The following is a 14,242-nucleotide window of genomic DNA, read 5'->3' on the forward strand; positions in this document are numbered from 1 at the left end:
TTCATTGGCTTATATTACGAATGACGTTGACGTTTATTCTTAACTAAGTAACAACTATTTTCAAAGTAATCACGAGCGGTCTGTACAACGTTAGATGGCAGTAGCGTTCCTCTGTTGTTTGTTAACTGTCAGGAAACAGCGAAGAAGCGATTGGAGGAGGAAGAAGAAAGTTGATGAAAGTAGGGAAAAGGGCAGAAGAAGAAGTGGGTTTGGAAAAAAAACAAAAAAACAACACGGACACTTGGCTGTCTGTTAACAAACAAGGTTACACAGTTATTTTGAGAGGTATATTTGACATCTGGTTTGTTTGAATGCAAAACGGGAAAGAATACTTTTACTTACTGGACTCGTCCTGTGTTTGAAACCTGTCTTGGCGCACTCGTCAAACTCTACAGGAAGAGGAAACAAGCGTTAATATTAGCTAGCCCAGTTCGTAACTGTCACTAGCTAACAGTTAGCGGATGGGTTGGTTGCTTGAGAGCTAAAGACGTCAACGGTAACAGTACATCTTTGTGTCATCGTTTTATCTTCGTTTGACACCCTATATAGTGGAAATATTACCAGGTTAGCCACTCATACGTGAGCTTATTTCAGCTATGTCTGTCATCCTGCCTCCTCATGCTAACACCTAGTTAACATTAGCTGACGTGTAAAAAAACAAAAACAAAACATATTGTGCTAACACCCTTAACATGAAATTCTTTAGAAAGGAAGCTGTCCGTGAGAGCTGTTTGCCTGTATTTGTCGGCTTTACACTTTGTAGCGTTTACTTACTTCACCTTCAATTTTTTGATACTGTGTTCGACTTTAGTAAGCTGCATTAGCAAACAAAACAGTATTATTTACTGTTATTTGTTTTGCATTTACACATGGACATGTTTCACAGAGTATGTTTGTTTTTCCTATTCTCACCTCTACTATAACTGGACAAATGCACTCATTGTCATTATCTCAAAGTTAAACGTAAATGAATGACAATATTCTTTGTTGGCTGATCTTTGGAAGAGGACGTTTCCTTAAAACAACGTTGTTTTCCAGTTATGATCAAGTCTCTAGAAGGTGTTAAGAAAGCAGTATACTAAAGTAAAAGTATCAATGACACACTGGAAAAGTACTCATTTATGTAGATATGTGTAACTGTTATCAAGCAGTGTTAAAAGTACTGAAATCAGACAAATGTTCCTTGTTGCTGTTATATAGTCATGGTTATTATGTAAATGATTATGTAAAAGCAGTATTTTACAACTATAGGTTAGTTGTGGTGGAGCTTATCTTAAACTCTTTTGAAAGCAGCTTTGTATTATTTTCCCTATTGATTTGCTGCTCGTTTGCTTTGCAAAAAAGAACCTTAGAAATTTTTTAAAAAAAATTTTAAATTGAATTTTTTTACAAATGTCCAAAACTATTATCAAAATAGCTGCCATATTTCTGCTGATTAACTTGTTGATTAGATCTTTTCAGTCAAAAACGCTGTTTAAAAACGTTTTGAGTATTGTTTGTGTAAGAAAAAAACACGACAAAAAACATTATAGAGTAACTTGTAGATGAAGCTGCGTTAAATGGAGTGGAATGAAAATTACAGTATTCTTCAGCTGAGATGTTGATGAGTCTAAACTGGCATAAAATGAGGACATGCGTAGGACAGATACCTTAGATTAGTCCTTTTCTTTCATTCCACTGCTGCTCTGATGTTAACACATTTGGCGGCAAATGATCACGTTGTAGTAGTAGTAGTAGTGAAAACTAAAAGCCTTTTTACCGATTTGTCTCCAAATGTGGCAAATGTCTTGATCACAGGACTTCGACTGATTAATTGAGGAATGTGTGCTGTGCGATAAGTACTCATTTACACTCATGTGTTGCTTTTCAGGTGACCCACTGCATCATGTGAGCTGTGTAAAAGCGGTTTAACACCTACAAGTGGCCACTGACATGGCAGTCCTGAGTCTGGCTGTTAGGAACCCCCAGTCTCACTTTTGAATGGGACTCAGGGGAAAATGTTGCTGCTGATTATGGATTTAGGAGATCCTCTTTTGTGAGATTCCAACTTTACAGCTCTTCAATCAGACAGCTGTAAGCGACATGGAGAAAGACGCAGCTGAGAAGGAGATGGATGATGAGGAAAGCCCCGATGGTGATTCTGCCTCAGTGCCCGACTTAAGTCAGTGGCAGGCCAGAAAGACTGATGATGACTGTGAGCAGGAGGACAAAACATCCTATCTCAAATCTCAGGAAATCCCAAATCTAGCCACACCACAAGACTCTGGAGCTGGTGAAGCAGAGTACTGTGGGTCCACGGAGGCAAAAGATGATACTGAGGAGGTTTCAGATGGTATTGAGCATGACAGTGGTGCAGATCATGAGAACTCGGAGGTTATAAATCAAGAAGAGGATGAAGCCGCAAAGGAGCAGCACATGAATGGAAGTGGCAGGAAGTGCAAATTAAGAAGCAGTGGATCAGTGTTAGAGCAGAGTGGTCAGAGCGCTTTTTCCTCCTTTCAGAAAGGCAATGTTATGTCAAGTGGCGGTCGGCACAAGCAGACTCGCAGACGCAACCACCACCACCATCAGCAGAACCGGGGTCGTCGGCGGACTGGCAACCAACTTGTTTTAGCTTTCAAAGAGATTTTCTCAGAATCTGTGAGCTTTTGGTGCATCTCATGCATCCACATGTTGATTGAGATTATCGTGACTTTAACTCACAATTGTGGAGTTGGAGTGGAAACCGGTGTTGTGAAACTTTACAAGTTTGGGCAGCAGCTTCTTGAAAAAATCACTGATGTACCTGGAATGAAGGCAGATGTTAATCGGATTCTGAAATGGACAAAACGCACAGGAGCTGACCTGCTGGACAAAACTGTGAGGTCGGTGAAGTGGGTAAAGACAACTGTCTTATCTTGTTTCAGACTTTTCTGTGCTTTAGTGATTCTCGGTTCCCAGTGGGCAAAGGGGGTATTGGTTCGTATTAGTGGAGAGAGGGGGAAACGTTACTGGACAGCTTTTCTGGAGTCAAGGTTTTGGAAGATGGTGGTGTCCCTGCTGGACAGAATTCGAAGCAAGTTCAAGAGGGTTGGTCGCATACCGCCATCAACACCTGAGTCGCCCAGCAGGGCAGGAAGAGGTGAGCCAGTCCAAGAGTTGGAGAGATTGTTGGCGTTGGCTGAGGTACCAGAGGATGAGCTGGACCCCTTTATAGTGCTTGGTGTGGAGGTGCATGCCACAGAGACTGAGCTGAAGAAGGCCTACAGGCAGCTGGCTGTCCAGGTGTGTCTGGTGGATACAAGAAAATCAGAATTGTCGCTTCAATATTATATTTGGTTGCCGGCAGTAAGCATTGATAATCAAATTTTTACTGTCAATTTTCAGGTCCATCCAGACAAGAACAAACACCCACGAGCTGGAGAGGCGTTCAAGGTTCTCAGGGCAGCTTGGGATATTGTCAGTAACCCTGAGACGCGACGAGAGTATGAGTTGTAAGTAAACAGAGAAATGTGCTGCAAAACCAAGACAGAACAAGGAAAGAAATAAATATTTTACCATTATTATGGAAGTGCTGTCATATTTTCACCTTGTCTTCTGTGTTGAGATGTAAAAATCGCACTCAATAGACACTCCAAAGTTTTGCAATAGTCATAGAAAAGGCTACAGTTGATTCTGCTCTCCATGTGATTTTCTGTTTAGATGGTTTTCAATAACTGGCCTAAACTGATACATAACCTCGGTACCTGACTTCCCGGCTGTTATTTTGCATCAGCAAACCGTTGTTTCATTCCCTTGCAGGAAGCGGATGGCAGCGACTGAGCTCTCAAAGTCCATGAATGAGTTTCTCACCAAACTGCAGGATGACCTGAAGGAAGCGATGAACACCATGATGTGTACTAAATGTGAAGGCAAGCACAAGTATGTTGCTACACACCCAGCATCATCATTACCCTCATCACAATATTGGTGTAATGTCCCTAAACGTACAGTGCTTAATGAACTATCGCTGAATCGTTTTTAGTGTAATTACCTTTCACCACAGTGGTACTTCCTTACTGTCTTGTATGTGTGAAGGCGATTTGAGATGGATCGTGACCCTGCTGAGGCCCGGTTCTGTGCTGAATGCAACTGTTGCCATAGTGCTGAGGAGGGGGACCTGTGGGCTGAGTCCAGCATGTTGGGTCTACGCATCACATACTTTGCTTGTATGGAAGGAAAGGTGTATGATATTACAGGTAAACATCAGCTTCTATTTAAAGATTTGCTGCCCTGCTCATCAGTAACAAGCTGTAGTCCTGTGGTTTGCATTAAATCATCCTTGTTTATTAAATCTGAGCTGTCTTTCCATCTGGTTGTTAAGCTAATTTCAGGGGAACTTTTCAAGACTCACTTCATTAGAAAGACAAACAAAAATAAACAAAGAAAACCAAAACCTGTTCAACTAACCCCATCAGCTGCCCAGTACTGGCAACATCGTGCACAGCTGTAATAAACAGAGCTGGGGCCACTTATTGGAAGTCAGTAAACTGCTGTTTTCTTTTACTTGTTCTTTTCGGCCTCAGTCGAGTGACGTGTTGTGATACTGTCATGTTTCAGAGTGGGCGGGTTGCCAGAGAATAGGCATTTCTCCCGACACGCATCGTGTACCGTATCACATCTCCTTCGGTTCGAAGAACAATAGCAACACTCCACGACAAAGGTACGTCCCTGCAGGTGTAGGTTTTGGCTCACTGTGGTCAGAAATTCATAAAAAGGTTGTCAGTGAATCAAGTGGCGCTCAAGTTATCATCTCTTCTTACATCTGGTTATTCTTCTGAATGTCCAGGTGCATGAACACACTCTCTTTTGTCCCTCTCTTTCACGTTTATTGTTACATTGAGTGGAGTGTGGCCCTGTTTCATTATTTAACTTGTACAATAAAAAGTAGGAGCAGTAAGTCAAGAACAAGAGCGCTCATCTTTCAAAAAAAACCCAGTTGTTTTAAATGACACAAACAAATGAACTTCGATGATAACGCACTTGTAAGAAGGGTTTCCTGAGCAGCCTTTATGTTGTCATAAGGACCAAGAGTCAAAGTAGATTAGGCTGGAATCAATGAGATTGGAATCAAGAGTCTTTAGTAGAGAGTATTCTATAATACGGTGCACACCGGGTCATACAGCTCGCATGCATCAGCGGTAAGACCTCGAACAAAGAAACCAGGTCTTATTTATACTCTAAAGTATGTGCAAAACAATACATCTGTCTTTAGGCATTATCTTCCTCATATGATTTCTATAAGGAAGGTCCAGACATCTTGGTTCCATCTTGACATGTTTTCTCTAAACCTCCTAGTACCATATATCTGAAGACTGACCCTTCTGAGGTCCTGCAGTTTCGATCAGGCCTGGCCTCTCCCAAAACATACTATCAGCACGGCTTTTTTAGCAGTTCAAAAACAGTTCTGCAGTCACAATTCTGTGATAATTGTGAGCTAAATCCACAGATTTCCACAGAGAACGTATTGCTATGATTCTTGTGTCTATGTAATGTATTTATATATTCATCAGCTTGATTCAGGCTGCTTAATTTGTCACTTTTGGTTCATGGTAAAGGCTGTATTTAGTCTTGTATACAGTGCTGCGTATGTTGTTGTCTGGCTGAAAGAGTTTATTGACTTTGAACTTTGGTTTTATTGCCGACTCGACTCTGTAATAACTCCAACGCTTCTGTAGCTGCACAATGTAAAAGTCAGATACTGAGCCCCGTGTCAACCCACGTATTCAACCATTTTTGGATATTTTCACTTCCAAGTTGTCTGCTCACAATAAGAGTCTATATTACATTAGTTTTCAATTGTAAAAGTGTATAATTGCTTTTGGAGGAATTACAGCCTTACTTTTCTACAGCTGGTTGTGCCCTGCTGACATTAAGGGTAATGTGGATAACAGCCCAGCCGACCTGGAACAGTAGGTTCAACCCAGATGATGAGAAATAAAGGAATCATTACTCACACGCAGAAACTTTAAGACATCATTGCAAAAATGAAACAAAATTAGGTTTGAGGTCAAGAAAAACAAATGTCTGCATGAAAATACAGTATATGAATTTCATTATGATGTCTTTATCACATAAATACATACCAGCAGCCTGTTTAGTCTGGAGTAACAAGAGCTCCCTCTTGTGTTTGGAGCTTTATGTTCAGATTTGAACATATTCATTTCCAAATAGTTTTCAGTGCTTTATTTCAGCCCTTTTTTTTGGGGGGGGGGGTTATTTGAATTACTGCTTGACTGCTTGAAGTCTGGAACCCAAAGAGACATCACCAATGAATGCGTCTCCTCTTTTGTGATACTTTCACAAGGCCTTTACTGAAGCTATCTGCAGGTGTTTGCTTGTATGTAGGTATTTCTCCATCTACTTTTGTTTTTATCAGCCGCTGTAGCCTAAACACGAGAGAGGGTGTAACTTCTGAGTATCTTTCATTTGTTTTATCTACCACAACGTAGCCCAACATGACACTGGTTGTCAGGTTTAGCCTCTCTTAGAGCTCCTTTGACTGCATGTTGTGGGTTCACAGCAGATTCCTTGTCTGATTAATAAAGGAAGAATGAAGGAATCCTCCACACCTGTCCATCAAACCATTGTTTTGTGTCAGTTGTCCAGCTGTATTTTAACCCCAAGAAAAGGACAGTTCTGCATATGAAACTCTCTTCTCATATTCATTATATAGAACCTTGTTTGTTGCGCTCGTATGGCACAGGCACAATGCTGTCTGTACAAGTAGAAAAGAGCATTATTTCACCAGAACAACAAAATAAATGGATAAACAAGAAACTCAGGACATTCTGTTTTCTTTCAGGACGCCATCAGAACACGCCACAGGTCCCACAAACCCGGCCGACTTGCAGGACTTCTTCAACAGAATCTTCAAGGGAGGACCGCCTAATGACATGGCTGCCAATGGAAACTTCTTCCCCTCAGGTCCACCTCATCATCACCCCCCTGGTGCCGGGGCAGCTTCGTTCTCACCTCCCCCGGGTCAAACAGGTTTCTTCATGCCGGGGGGACATCGGCCAGATCCCAACGAGACGTGGACTGAAAGTGGCAAACCCCCCAGAAGGAGGAAGAAGGTTCGCAAACCCTTCCAGAGGTGAAGCTCGTTGACCCATTAGTGTATGAAAATGACCAGTGCAGGGACGCAATAAATAATGGCCATGCTTGTCTCTCGCCTGCCTGTTGGCATGCCACTGTCTGGACTGGAGACGACCCCTGGGTATAAGGCTGAAGTCAGATCAGCCAGAGCAGAGAGACTGATCATGAAGAGGAGCCAGTTCACTTAATGAGTATTGAAGAGGTGGTAGTGATGGTGCTGTACCGGTCATTGCATCTCATTTTGTTGTCGGTCTTAAAGATGACTGTAGCCTTTGAAACTGAAATCCTTATCGGGATGCTGTAATGAGATATTTTCCTTTTCATGATTTCCTGCCAAATCCATCGTCACTGCATGATTTACTCGCCTGCATTTTCATGCTTCACTTTGGTTTTTTCGGTTGTCTTAATGCTTTATGTGAGGTTGCTCGTAAAACGCCGGCTCAGGGCGGTGACGGTTGAGGAGAAGAGTGCAGTCGGTGGGATTTATGGATCACTTAACCGAGCAATGAAGATGAAGATGAGGACCTGCACAGCTTCACTGTGTCTGTGTCACTGTTGATAGCGAGGTTCGGATCTGCTTCTGGAGCAGCGCCTCTTCCTCCGTACGTCAGGAGTTAATCTAAACCGACTCTTAAACTCGACACATCTGAACCACATTATCGGAAACATGACACGCCGATTCAACATAATAAGTCTTTCTTTCAGATTAGGGAAGAAAAAAGACTGGTTCAATGGAAAATTTACATTGGGCCTTCTTGAGTGGTTTAAAAGTCACTCGTAGAGCTATTTTCTGCTAGTTTCATAGCATGTGAAGTCATGACTCTTTTGTTTCCTTTGATTCCAGCCATCCTGGTAATGATTACATAACGAGTAATATTTTATTTTGTCTCCTCCCTTCCCGCCTGCGATGCCACCTCTATGGCTCCTTAGAGCTTTTGCAGTCTTGTGCTCCAAAACTCTTATTCGATTACGGTTCATGTGGTTCAAATTCGAACGTCACAGGTTCACAGAAAATCTGATAAAAACTTGGGTTTTAATCTCCTCAGTGTCGCAGGTTGCAACAACACGGAGGAGTCGGTTTCGTTGACTTGCATAGGAGTGACACTTTATTTTTAACCATAGCTTCATTTAAAGAAGAAGAAGTATACGCTGTTGTTGTTTACACTTGATGTGAGGATTCTGAGTGTAGTGATATGGCAATTACACGCATCAAGGCATTTGATAAAGACTGTTTTTTTTTTGTTGTTTTTAATGTTTACAGTTTTAATTTGTGTTGATTTTCTTTTAGTTTGCACACCCACCACTGTCACAACATCACTCACCAGCCAGTTACCCAGACCAGACCCCCTCCAGCTGCTGCTGCAGCTAAGCTCGAAGCTAACCGCTCACTTGCATATTAAGATTTTTTTTTGGGGGTCAAATATTGAAAAACAAACTTTTATTGCACAACCATTAGACTCTGGGGAAAACACAGGAAATGCGGAGTGTTGCTGTAAGGCGTAATGTGGAAGCTTGACAGGAGCAAATGTAGTTTACATGAGCAGGAAGGTAAGTTTGCCACGTCTCTGCTCATGTGTCAAGTAGCCTTTGTTCTGTTTGAGCAGTTTTCCAAACATGGAGTGAATAAGTGAAGCCTAAATAGCCAGTTCCAAGTTATAAGCCTTTTCCTGAATTGAGTAAAAAGTTTTGGTAAAAAGCAAACGAGAGCTAAAAGGAGTTTATGATTGGCAGAGTGAAATTTAACAATCTAACAAACTCGTATTAGCTCCAGATCTTCAGTGTTTCTTCATTTTAGTTGTACTCGTGTTTTCAGATCACAATAAACCTACGATTACCTGCGTCCGTCCCCGTTTAGGAAACTGGACCCACAGCCATGACCACGTTTAACACAATGCTTTGTTTTCCATACTTTGTGAATTGAGATTGTGCGGTGCTGTGTGTTAAAGAGGTAGCAGTTCGGAAGCCGACAAGCCGGAGTTTTTGGTTTTTCTTTTTAAGTTTTTTCGACAGAATATGCAGAATTATTGCAAAAAATATCTGACAATCATCAGGTTTTTTTTTGTTTTTTTTTTGTAGGAAATTAGGAGGCGAGTTCCTGTCTGGCAAAGGGTTTTAAAATTCACAGTTGGATTTGTTTTCCCCGCTTTCTCTGGTTTTCAGAATAAAGACGATTTCCTAAATGCACAATGTTTGTTCCATTTTCTGCTCGTTATATAAACATGATTTGTCCGTTACAATCCACGTCACTGCATATAAACGTTTGACCATATAATACATATACAGAAGAAAAAAGTAACCGGTTGAAGGGAGGTTACACACACCCACACACACACACACACACTGCAAACCTGTTGCTGCCTGCATGGGACCCATCCCTCATTCTGGCTTAATGTGTTATTCAACTGTGAATCCACAGCGAAACTGACTCTGAGTCACCGTTATACCTCATTTCTTTTTCACTTGCTGACCTTTAACAAACTGTTACGGCGCTGGAAAGAGGGCAGGCCGTGTGGATCCCTCTGCTCCTTACAAGGAGCCGTTTAAAAAAAGGTGGCTGCCGTTATGACCTTTCACTTGTTGAATTCGATAGAAAAATTGTGAAAACGCTTTCAGAACTGCAATTCTTTAGAACAAAGAAGACGCTGTGCGTTGGTCGGAAGCAGTCTTATGACGCCTCGTTACATTTCCTCCAGCAGGACAGCGTTTCTCAGCAGTGAGCCCTCTCGCTCCCTCTAACTAGGATAACATTTCTACATGCAACACGGAAACCATCTCAGAAATATTCAGCGTCTGTCTTGCAGGTCTGAACTAAAAAAAAACATTGACAAATAAGGCTTAGTTTGCTCTGTCTGCAAGGAAGAAGCCAACATCTAAACAGCTCTGTTTGGAAAAACTACCTCAAAAATAAACCCCCAACGCATACATTTATTTATTTGATTTTTGACGACAGTGGAAGCCTGAGCTGCAGGTTTATTTTCCCGCATGGTTTTTGACACATTATAAATAAGCCACCTTGGTATATTTACACCTAACTTTAGCAGAAGACAGGTTTCTTTATATATATTATGCTTCTGAATATCAAATCGTTGAACCTTTGACTTGGCTTGCTTGTGTTTTGGGATACATGTGGCAAACGTCGGTCTTTACGGGGCTGCGCGATGATGTGGGTGTTTGCTCTGTCACCCCACAGCGAGAAGGTTCTGGATATGGGTCCCGCCTGGGGTCTTTATGCGTAACGTTTCCACGTTCTCCCCGGGTTCTCTCTGGGTTCTCTCTGGGTACTCTCCGGGTTCTCTCCGGGTTCTCTCTGGGTTCTCCCCGGGTTCTCTCTGGGTTCTCCCCGGGTTCTCTCTGGGTTCTCTCTGGGTTCTCCCCGGGTTCTCTCTGGGTTCTCTCTGGGTTCTCCCCGGGTTCTCCCCGGGTTCTCCCCGGGTTCTCTCCGGGTTCTCCCCGGGTTCTCTCTGGGTTCTCTCTGGGTTCTCTCTGGGTTCTCTCTGGGTTCTCCCCGGGTTCTCTCTGGGTTCTCTCTGGGTTCTCTGGCTTGACTGTGGGAGTAAGTATGAGCGTGTATTGTTGTTTGACTCTGTGTTGACCTGCGATCTTGTCCAGGGTCTACCAGCAAATAGCAGCTGGGATAGGTATGGAAAATGGAGGCATGAATCTTTAAAGGCTTGTGAGAGTCATAGCAAACATTTTGTGTAACAAAACTCAGCATTAATATTTTTTTTTGATCATATATTACCTTAATTTATCTTTTGGCTTTGAACTGACGTTCACTTTGCTTTTAACACACATGTACATACACACAAATGTGGTTCAAAATAAAACGGTTATATTTCTGATTAAAATATTTCACCTCTACACCCCCCCCCCCCCCCCCCCCCCCCCCCCCCCCCCGAAGAATATAGAAAACATTCATATGATCATATATGCAACATTAAATACTTCAGTTTGGACTGACTTCTTCACTTTCATCTACAGCTTGCCTTTCAGAGCCCCGTTGATGATGCGTAGATGAGAACAGTCTCGATACGCCACCAGGCCGCCATGATTAGCCCACCGGTCGGCTCCCGTGTACTCAGTGTAAGGCTGGTGGTAGGTCAGTTCTGTCTTGTGATCCTGTGCTCCACATATAGACTGCAGACTCTTAGTCAAGTCCACCACACCTCCTCCGAGGGCTCGGAGCAGTGCATGAGGGGCGCAAGAGTCCCACTTAAAGGTGCTTCCCTCTGAAAGAACATAAACATCAGCCAGGCCCAGGATGACGCACAGGATCTTGTAGCCGGCTCCAGAAGCATACTTCAGCTTGTCAGGGCCGCACAGTGTGGTGAGAGCTTCCTTCACCACCTGCTTCTCACTGGAGCTAAGCACCGCAGACAGCCCCTGCTCCCCCCCAGGTCCACCTTTTGGCAGCGACACTGAGCAGACGTTGATGTTGCCCCAGGACACACCCCAGTAATGCTTCCCTCTCCAGCTGAGAATGCAAAGAATCAATGGTCAGGTCAGAAGGCCAAACTTCATGCTGGAAAAACACACAGCTACCCACCAAACCAGTTATATTAAGCTGACATTTACTAAAGCGTTGGTCATAAGCCCAACTTCACAAACGGTTATTCACAAAGTTAGGGAGTTGTTCACGCCATCCTCGGGCCAAGTTTTTGTTGACTCTCAAAGCAAAAAGCTCTGAGAGAATAATTGCATGAGTCAGCAAAAGATAGACCAGATCAGAAAATTAAAAGGTAAAAAAGCTCAAGGTTAGCAAATATAATCCATTAAACATTTCTGCAACACAAGTCTGAGGTGAATGTTGTCGTAAAAAGCTAAATGATGCAGAAGCTTGAGATCAAATCTGTGAGATGCACGGTATCTAACTGTTAAATCACCAGGTTCAGCTGCAGATCTCCCAACTAGCCTACAGATTTAAAACTCTTCATAATATAAGGAAATGTGTTAAAAATATGGACGAGGGGTTGGATTATCAAATGTAGGAAACATCCACATTCATAGTTCAGTAGACATGATTAAAACAGTTTGGCAAAGTGAGGGTTGATGAAGGTAAGAGACAATTTAAAAACAAAAGTGTCGTAAAACGGTGAAGACAAATCATTAGTGACACATATTTTGTGTTTTAACTCACCCTCCACCCGCTGGATCTTTCTGGTTAAACGGCTGGTTGATAACCCCCATGACAGGCTCGCCTGTGCTCCGGAGGTAGACCCCGATGAGGACCAGTGCACAGTGCAGACCTGAAGGGGACAAGAGGCCCTCCTCCAGCACCTCCTCGCGTCCCTTTATGTACTGGCTGGTGGCATCTAAAAAAAAAAATAAAAGACATGAATACAATATCAATATTCAGCTCAGCTCACAGGAGTTTCTTTGATTGAGATTTTAGATAAAAAAAAGTAGGCTTTTTACCTATGGGGTCAATCCAGATGCCTAGCTCAGAGGGGCTGAGTGGAACCGTGAGGCCATCTGTGCTCGCTTCGATGGCTGTCGGGTCTTGGTGGATGGCTTGAGCTAGCAGAGAAGCCGCCGTGTGGTCACCATCTAACACCGTGGCCAGCAGTTTCGCAGTCTCCTCCTCTGTGCTACACACGGTGACTGTCACACTCTCTCCTGGTGACACAAAGAGGCTTTGATCACCTTACAACAAACCACTTCAAATGTTTGTACTGCACAAGGTGTGGCATGATTGAATCTTTACACAGTGACACAGGGAAGTGTGGGCTTTTGGTTCCACTGAAATATGTACCTATCATTATGTCGGAATTTATGTTTAGCCCTTCCGGTATTTGTTTACTGTTTCCATGACGCAACATGTAGGGTGTTATGTGTAATACCAAGTCATTACCAAGCCCGTTTTCAAATTTGTTGGACTCCTCTCCATGAATGAAGCCAAGCATTTCGGGGAACTGCACAAAAAGAACCACATGGCACAATAAAAATGCAACCCAGTTGGAACTTGTCCTGTTGGTTCACCCCTAAACCGCTCCCACCTGTGCGCCGACATCATGTTTGATCATTTCCTGGATCACCACATCGGCGAGCGTCTTGAAGTCCTGCACAAACTTCTTGTTCTTGTCCTCTCCAGTCTTCTCCTGCACAAGGAGCTGAAACAGAGGAGCCTCCTGCCTGCAGACCCGAGCCACGTTTGCAGCCTTCTCAGCCACCCGGAGCAGCAGCTTCAGCAAATCAGCCATGCCTGGACAAAAGAGAGGCAAAGAGGGTGCACACACTGTGTGAGTGGGTGTGTGTGTGTAAAAGAGAGAGAGAGAGAGAGAGAAAATGAGATAAAGGAGGTCACTTCTGCATATTCTTGGCTAATTATAGTCTCAAAATGAAAACAGGGCATATCTGAAAAAAGAAATGTGGGGGAAGGATGTGGCTTTCGGGCTTTGCATGTGAACCAGAGAGGCGGCACGTAAACCATAAAGCTCACTACCTGCTCCAATTTCCAAGTCAGTACCATGAAAGTATGCCAAACTCTTGTGACACAGCTTCATAAAAACCAGCAGTCACATCAGAAAAAAACCCCCACAACATTATGTGCGTATAACATGCGTTAAAGAGTTAAAATAACGCCACAGCTTCTGTTATTTGGGGATGGAAACACAGGCCTTCAAGAAATCTAAATCATTTAAATGTTTGTGTTGTTTGTTCATCTAATTTGTTTTGACATGTAACCGCCCGAAGTGTCATTCCACTCAGCTGTAATAAAGCCAGCAGTACCTGTCAAGCTTTAGCGCAGCGTTAATGAGGCGTAATGCCGCAAAGGAGTTAAACGTACGTGATGGAAAAACAACAGCGAAATGACTAAAACCTTACCCAATCCAGGTAACACACTGTCCTTATCTTCCTCCTGGTAGTTGTTTTCCCGTCAGAGCAACAGTCACCAAACGCAGGTACTGCAGAGTTACGGCGACTAAAATAGACCGTGAAGTAAAATGATAATATTGTGGCTCTTAATTTCCACTGAGATCTGCCTGCCCTGGTTACGATAGTTTCCTATAGCAGGAAGGGCGACGCTCCTCTCACATCAAGGCTGAAAAATACAAGGTCACGACATGAGCGCAGGCAGAAAGCACGGTGTTTTTGCTAAGGTGCAGACAACAGGAAACTGCTCGCG

General features: G+C 43.1%; 2 protein-coding genes across 6 annotated transcripts; one reads left to right on the plus strand and one right to left on the minus strand.

The window, feature by feature from the left end:
- The first annotated feature begins 159 nt into the window (after positions 1 to 159).
- Positions 160 to 8,871, plus strand: dnajc14 (DnaJ (Hsp40) homolog, subfamily C, member 14). 3 transcript variants are annotated; one of them, XM_072382418.1, is made up of 7 exons: positions 160 to 496; positions 1,871 to 3,264; positions 3,367 to 3,473; positions 3,781 to 3,900; positions 4,057 to 4,217; positions 4,579 to 4,681; positions 6,824 to 8,871. In XM_072382418.1, exons 2-7 carry the CDS (start codon positions 2,083 to 2,085, stop codon positions 7,116 to 7,118), a joined length of 1,968 nt encoding a protein of 655 aa, XP_072238519.1. In that variant the 5' UTR covers positions 160 to 496; positions 1,871 to 2,082; the 3' UTR covers positions 7,119 to 8,871. The 3 variants fall into 3 exon arrangements, with proteins under 3 accessions (XP_072238519.1, XP_072238520.1, XP_072238521.1); XM_072382419.1 differs by having other exon boundaries at positions 160 to 285; XM_072382420.1 differs by lacking the exon at positions 160 to 496 and adding an exon at positions 513 to 810.
- A 1,294-nt stretch (positions 8,872 to 10,165) lies between these two features.
- Positions 10,166 to 14,189, minus strand: inpp1 (inositol polyphosphate-1-phosphatase). Of its 3 annotated transcripts, XM_072382422.1 has the most exons (7): positions 13,942 to 14,189; positions 13,113 to 13,351; positions 12,968 to 13,028; positions 12,532 to 12,732; positions 12,254 to 12,428; positions 11,053 to 11,590; positions 10,166 to 10,858 (listed from the first exon to the last, which is right to left on the minus strand). In XM_072382422.1, the coding sequence occupies exons 2-6, from the start codon at positions 13,314 to 13,316 to the stop codon at positions 11,092 to 11,094; spliced, it is 1,140 nt and encodes a 379-aa protein (XP_072238523.1). In that variant the 5' UTR covers positions 13,317 to 13,351; positions 13,942 to 14,189; the 3' UTR covers positions 10,166 to 10,858; positions 11,053 to 11,091. The 3 variants fall into 3 exon arrangements, with proteins under 3 accessions (XP_072238523.1, XP_072238522.1, XP_072238524.1); XM_072382421.1 differs by lacking the exon at positions 10,166 to 10,858 and having other exon boundaries at positions 11,042 to 11,590; XM_072382423.1 differs by lacking the exon at positions 10,166 to 10,858 and having other exon boundaries at positions 11,042 to 11,590; positions 13,113 to 13,318; positions 13,942 to 14,188.
- Positions 14,190 to 14,242: the final 53 nt, after the last annotated feature.

The sequence above is a fragment of the Leuresthes tenuis genome, unplaced genomic scaffold, assembly GCF_036924035.1.
Source record: "Leuresthes tenuis unplaced genomic scaffold, fLeuTen1.0.hap1 SCAF_3, whole genome shotgun sequence".
Lineage (NCBI taxonomy): Eukaryota > Metazoa > Chordata > Actinopteri > Atheriniformes > Atherinopsidae > Leuresthes > Leuresthes tenuis.

Bases quoted from the DNA above. Each gene is read 5' to 3' on its own strand.
- inpp1 (XM_072382422.1), bottom strand. From the start codon at position 13,316: ATGGCTGATTTGCTGAAGCTGCTGCTCCGGGTGGCTGAGAAGGCTGCA. The intron at 13,029-13,112 runs GTGGGAGCGGTT...CTTTTTGTGCAG, and splicing joins AACATGATGTCGGCGCACAG to TTCCCCGAAATGCTTGGCTT. The intron at 12,733-12,967 runs GTAATGACTTGG...TTGTGTCACCAG, and splicing joins CAAATTTGAAAACGGGCTTG to GAGAGAGTGTGACAGTCACC.
- dnajc14 (XM_072382418.1), top strand. From the start codon at position 2,083: ATGGAGAAAGACGCAGCTGAGAAGGAGATGGATGATGAGGAAAGCCCC. The intron at 3,474-3,780 runs GTAAGTAAACAG...ATTCCCTTGCAG, and splicing joins ACGCGACGAGAGTATGAGTT to GAAGCGGATGGCAGCGACTG. The intron at 3,901-4,056 runs GTATGTTGCTAC...GTATGTGTGAAG, and splicing joins AAATGTGAAGGCAAGCACAA to GCGATTTGAGATGGATCGTG.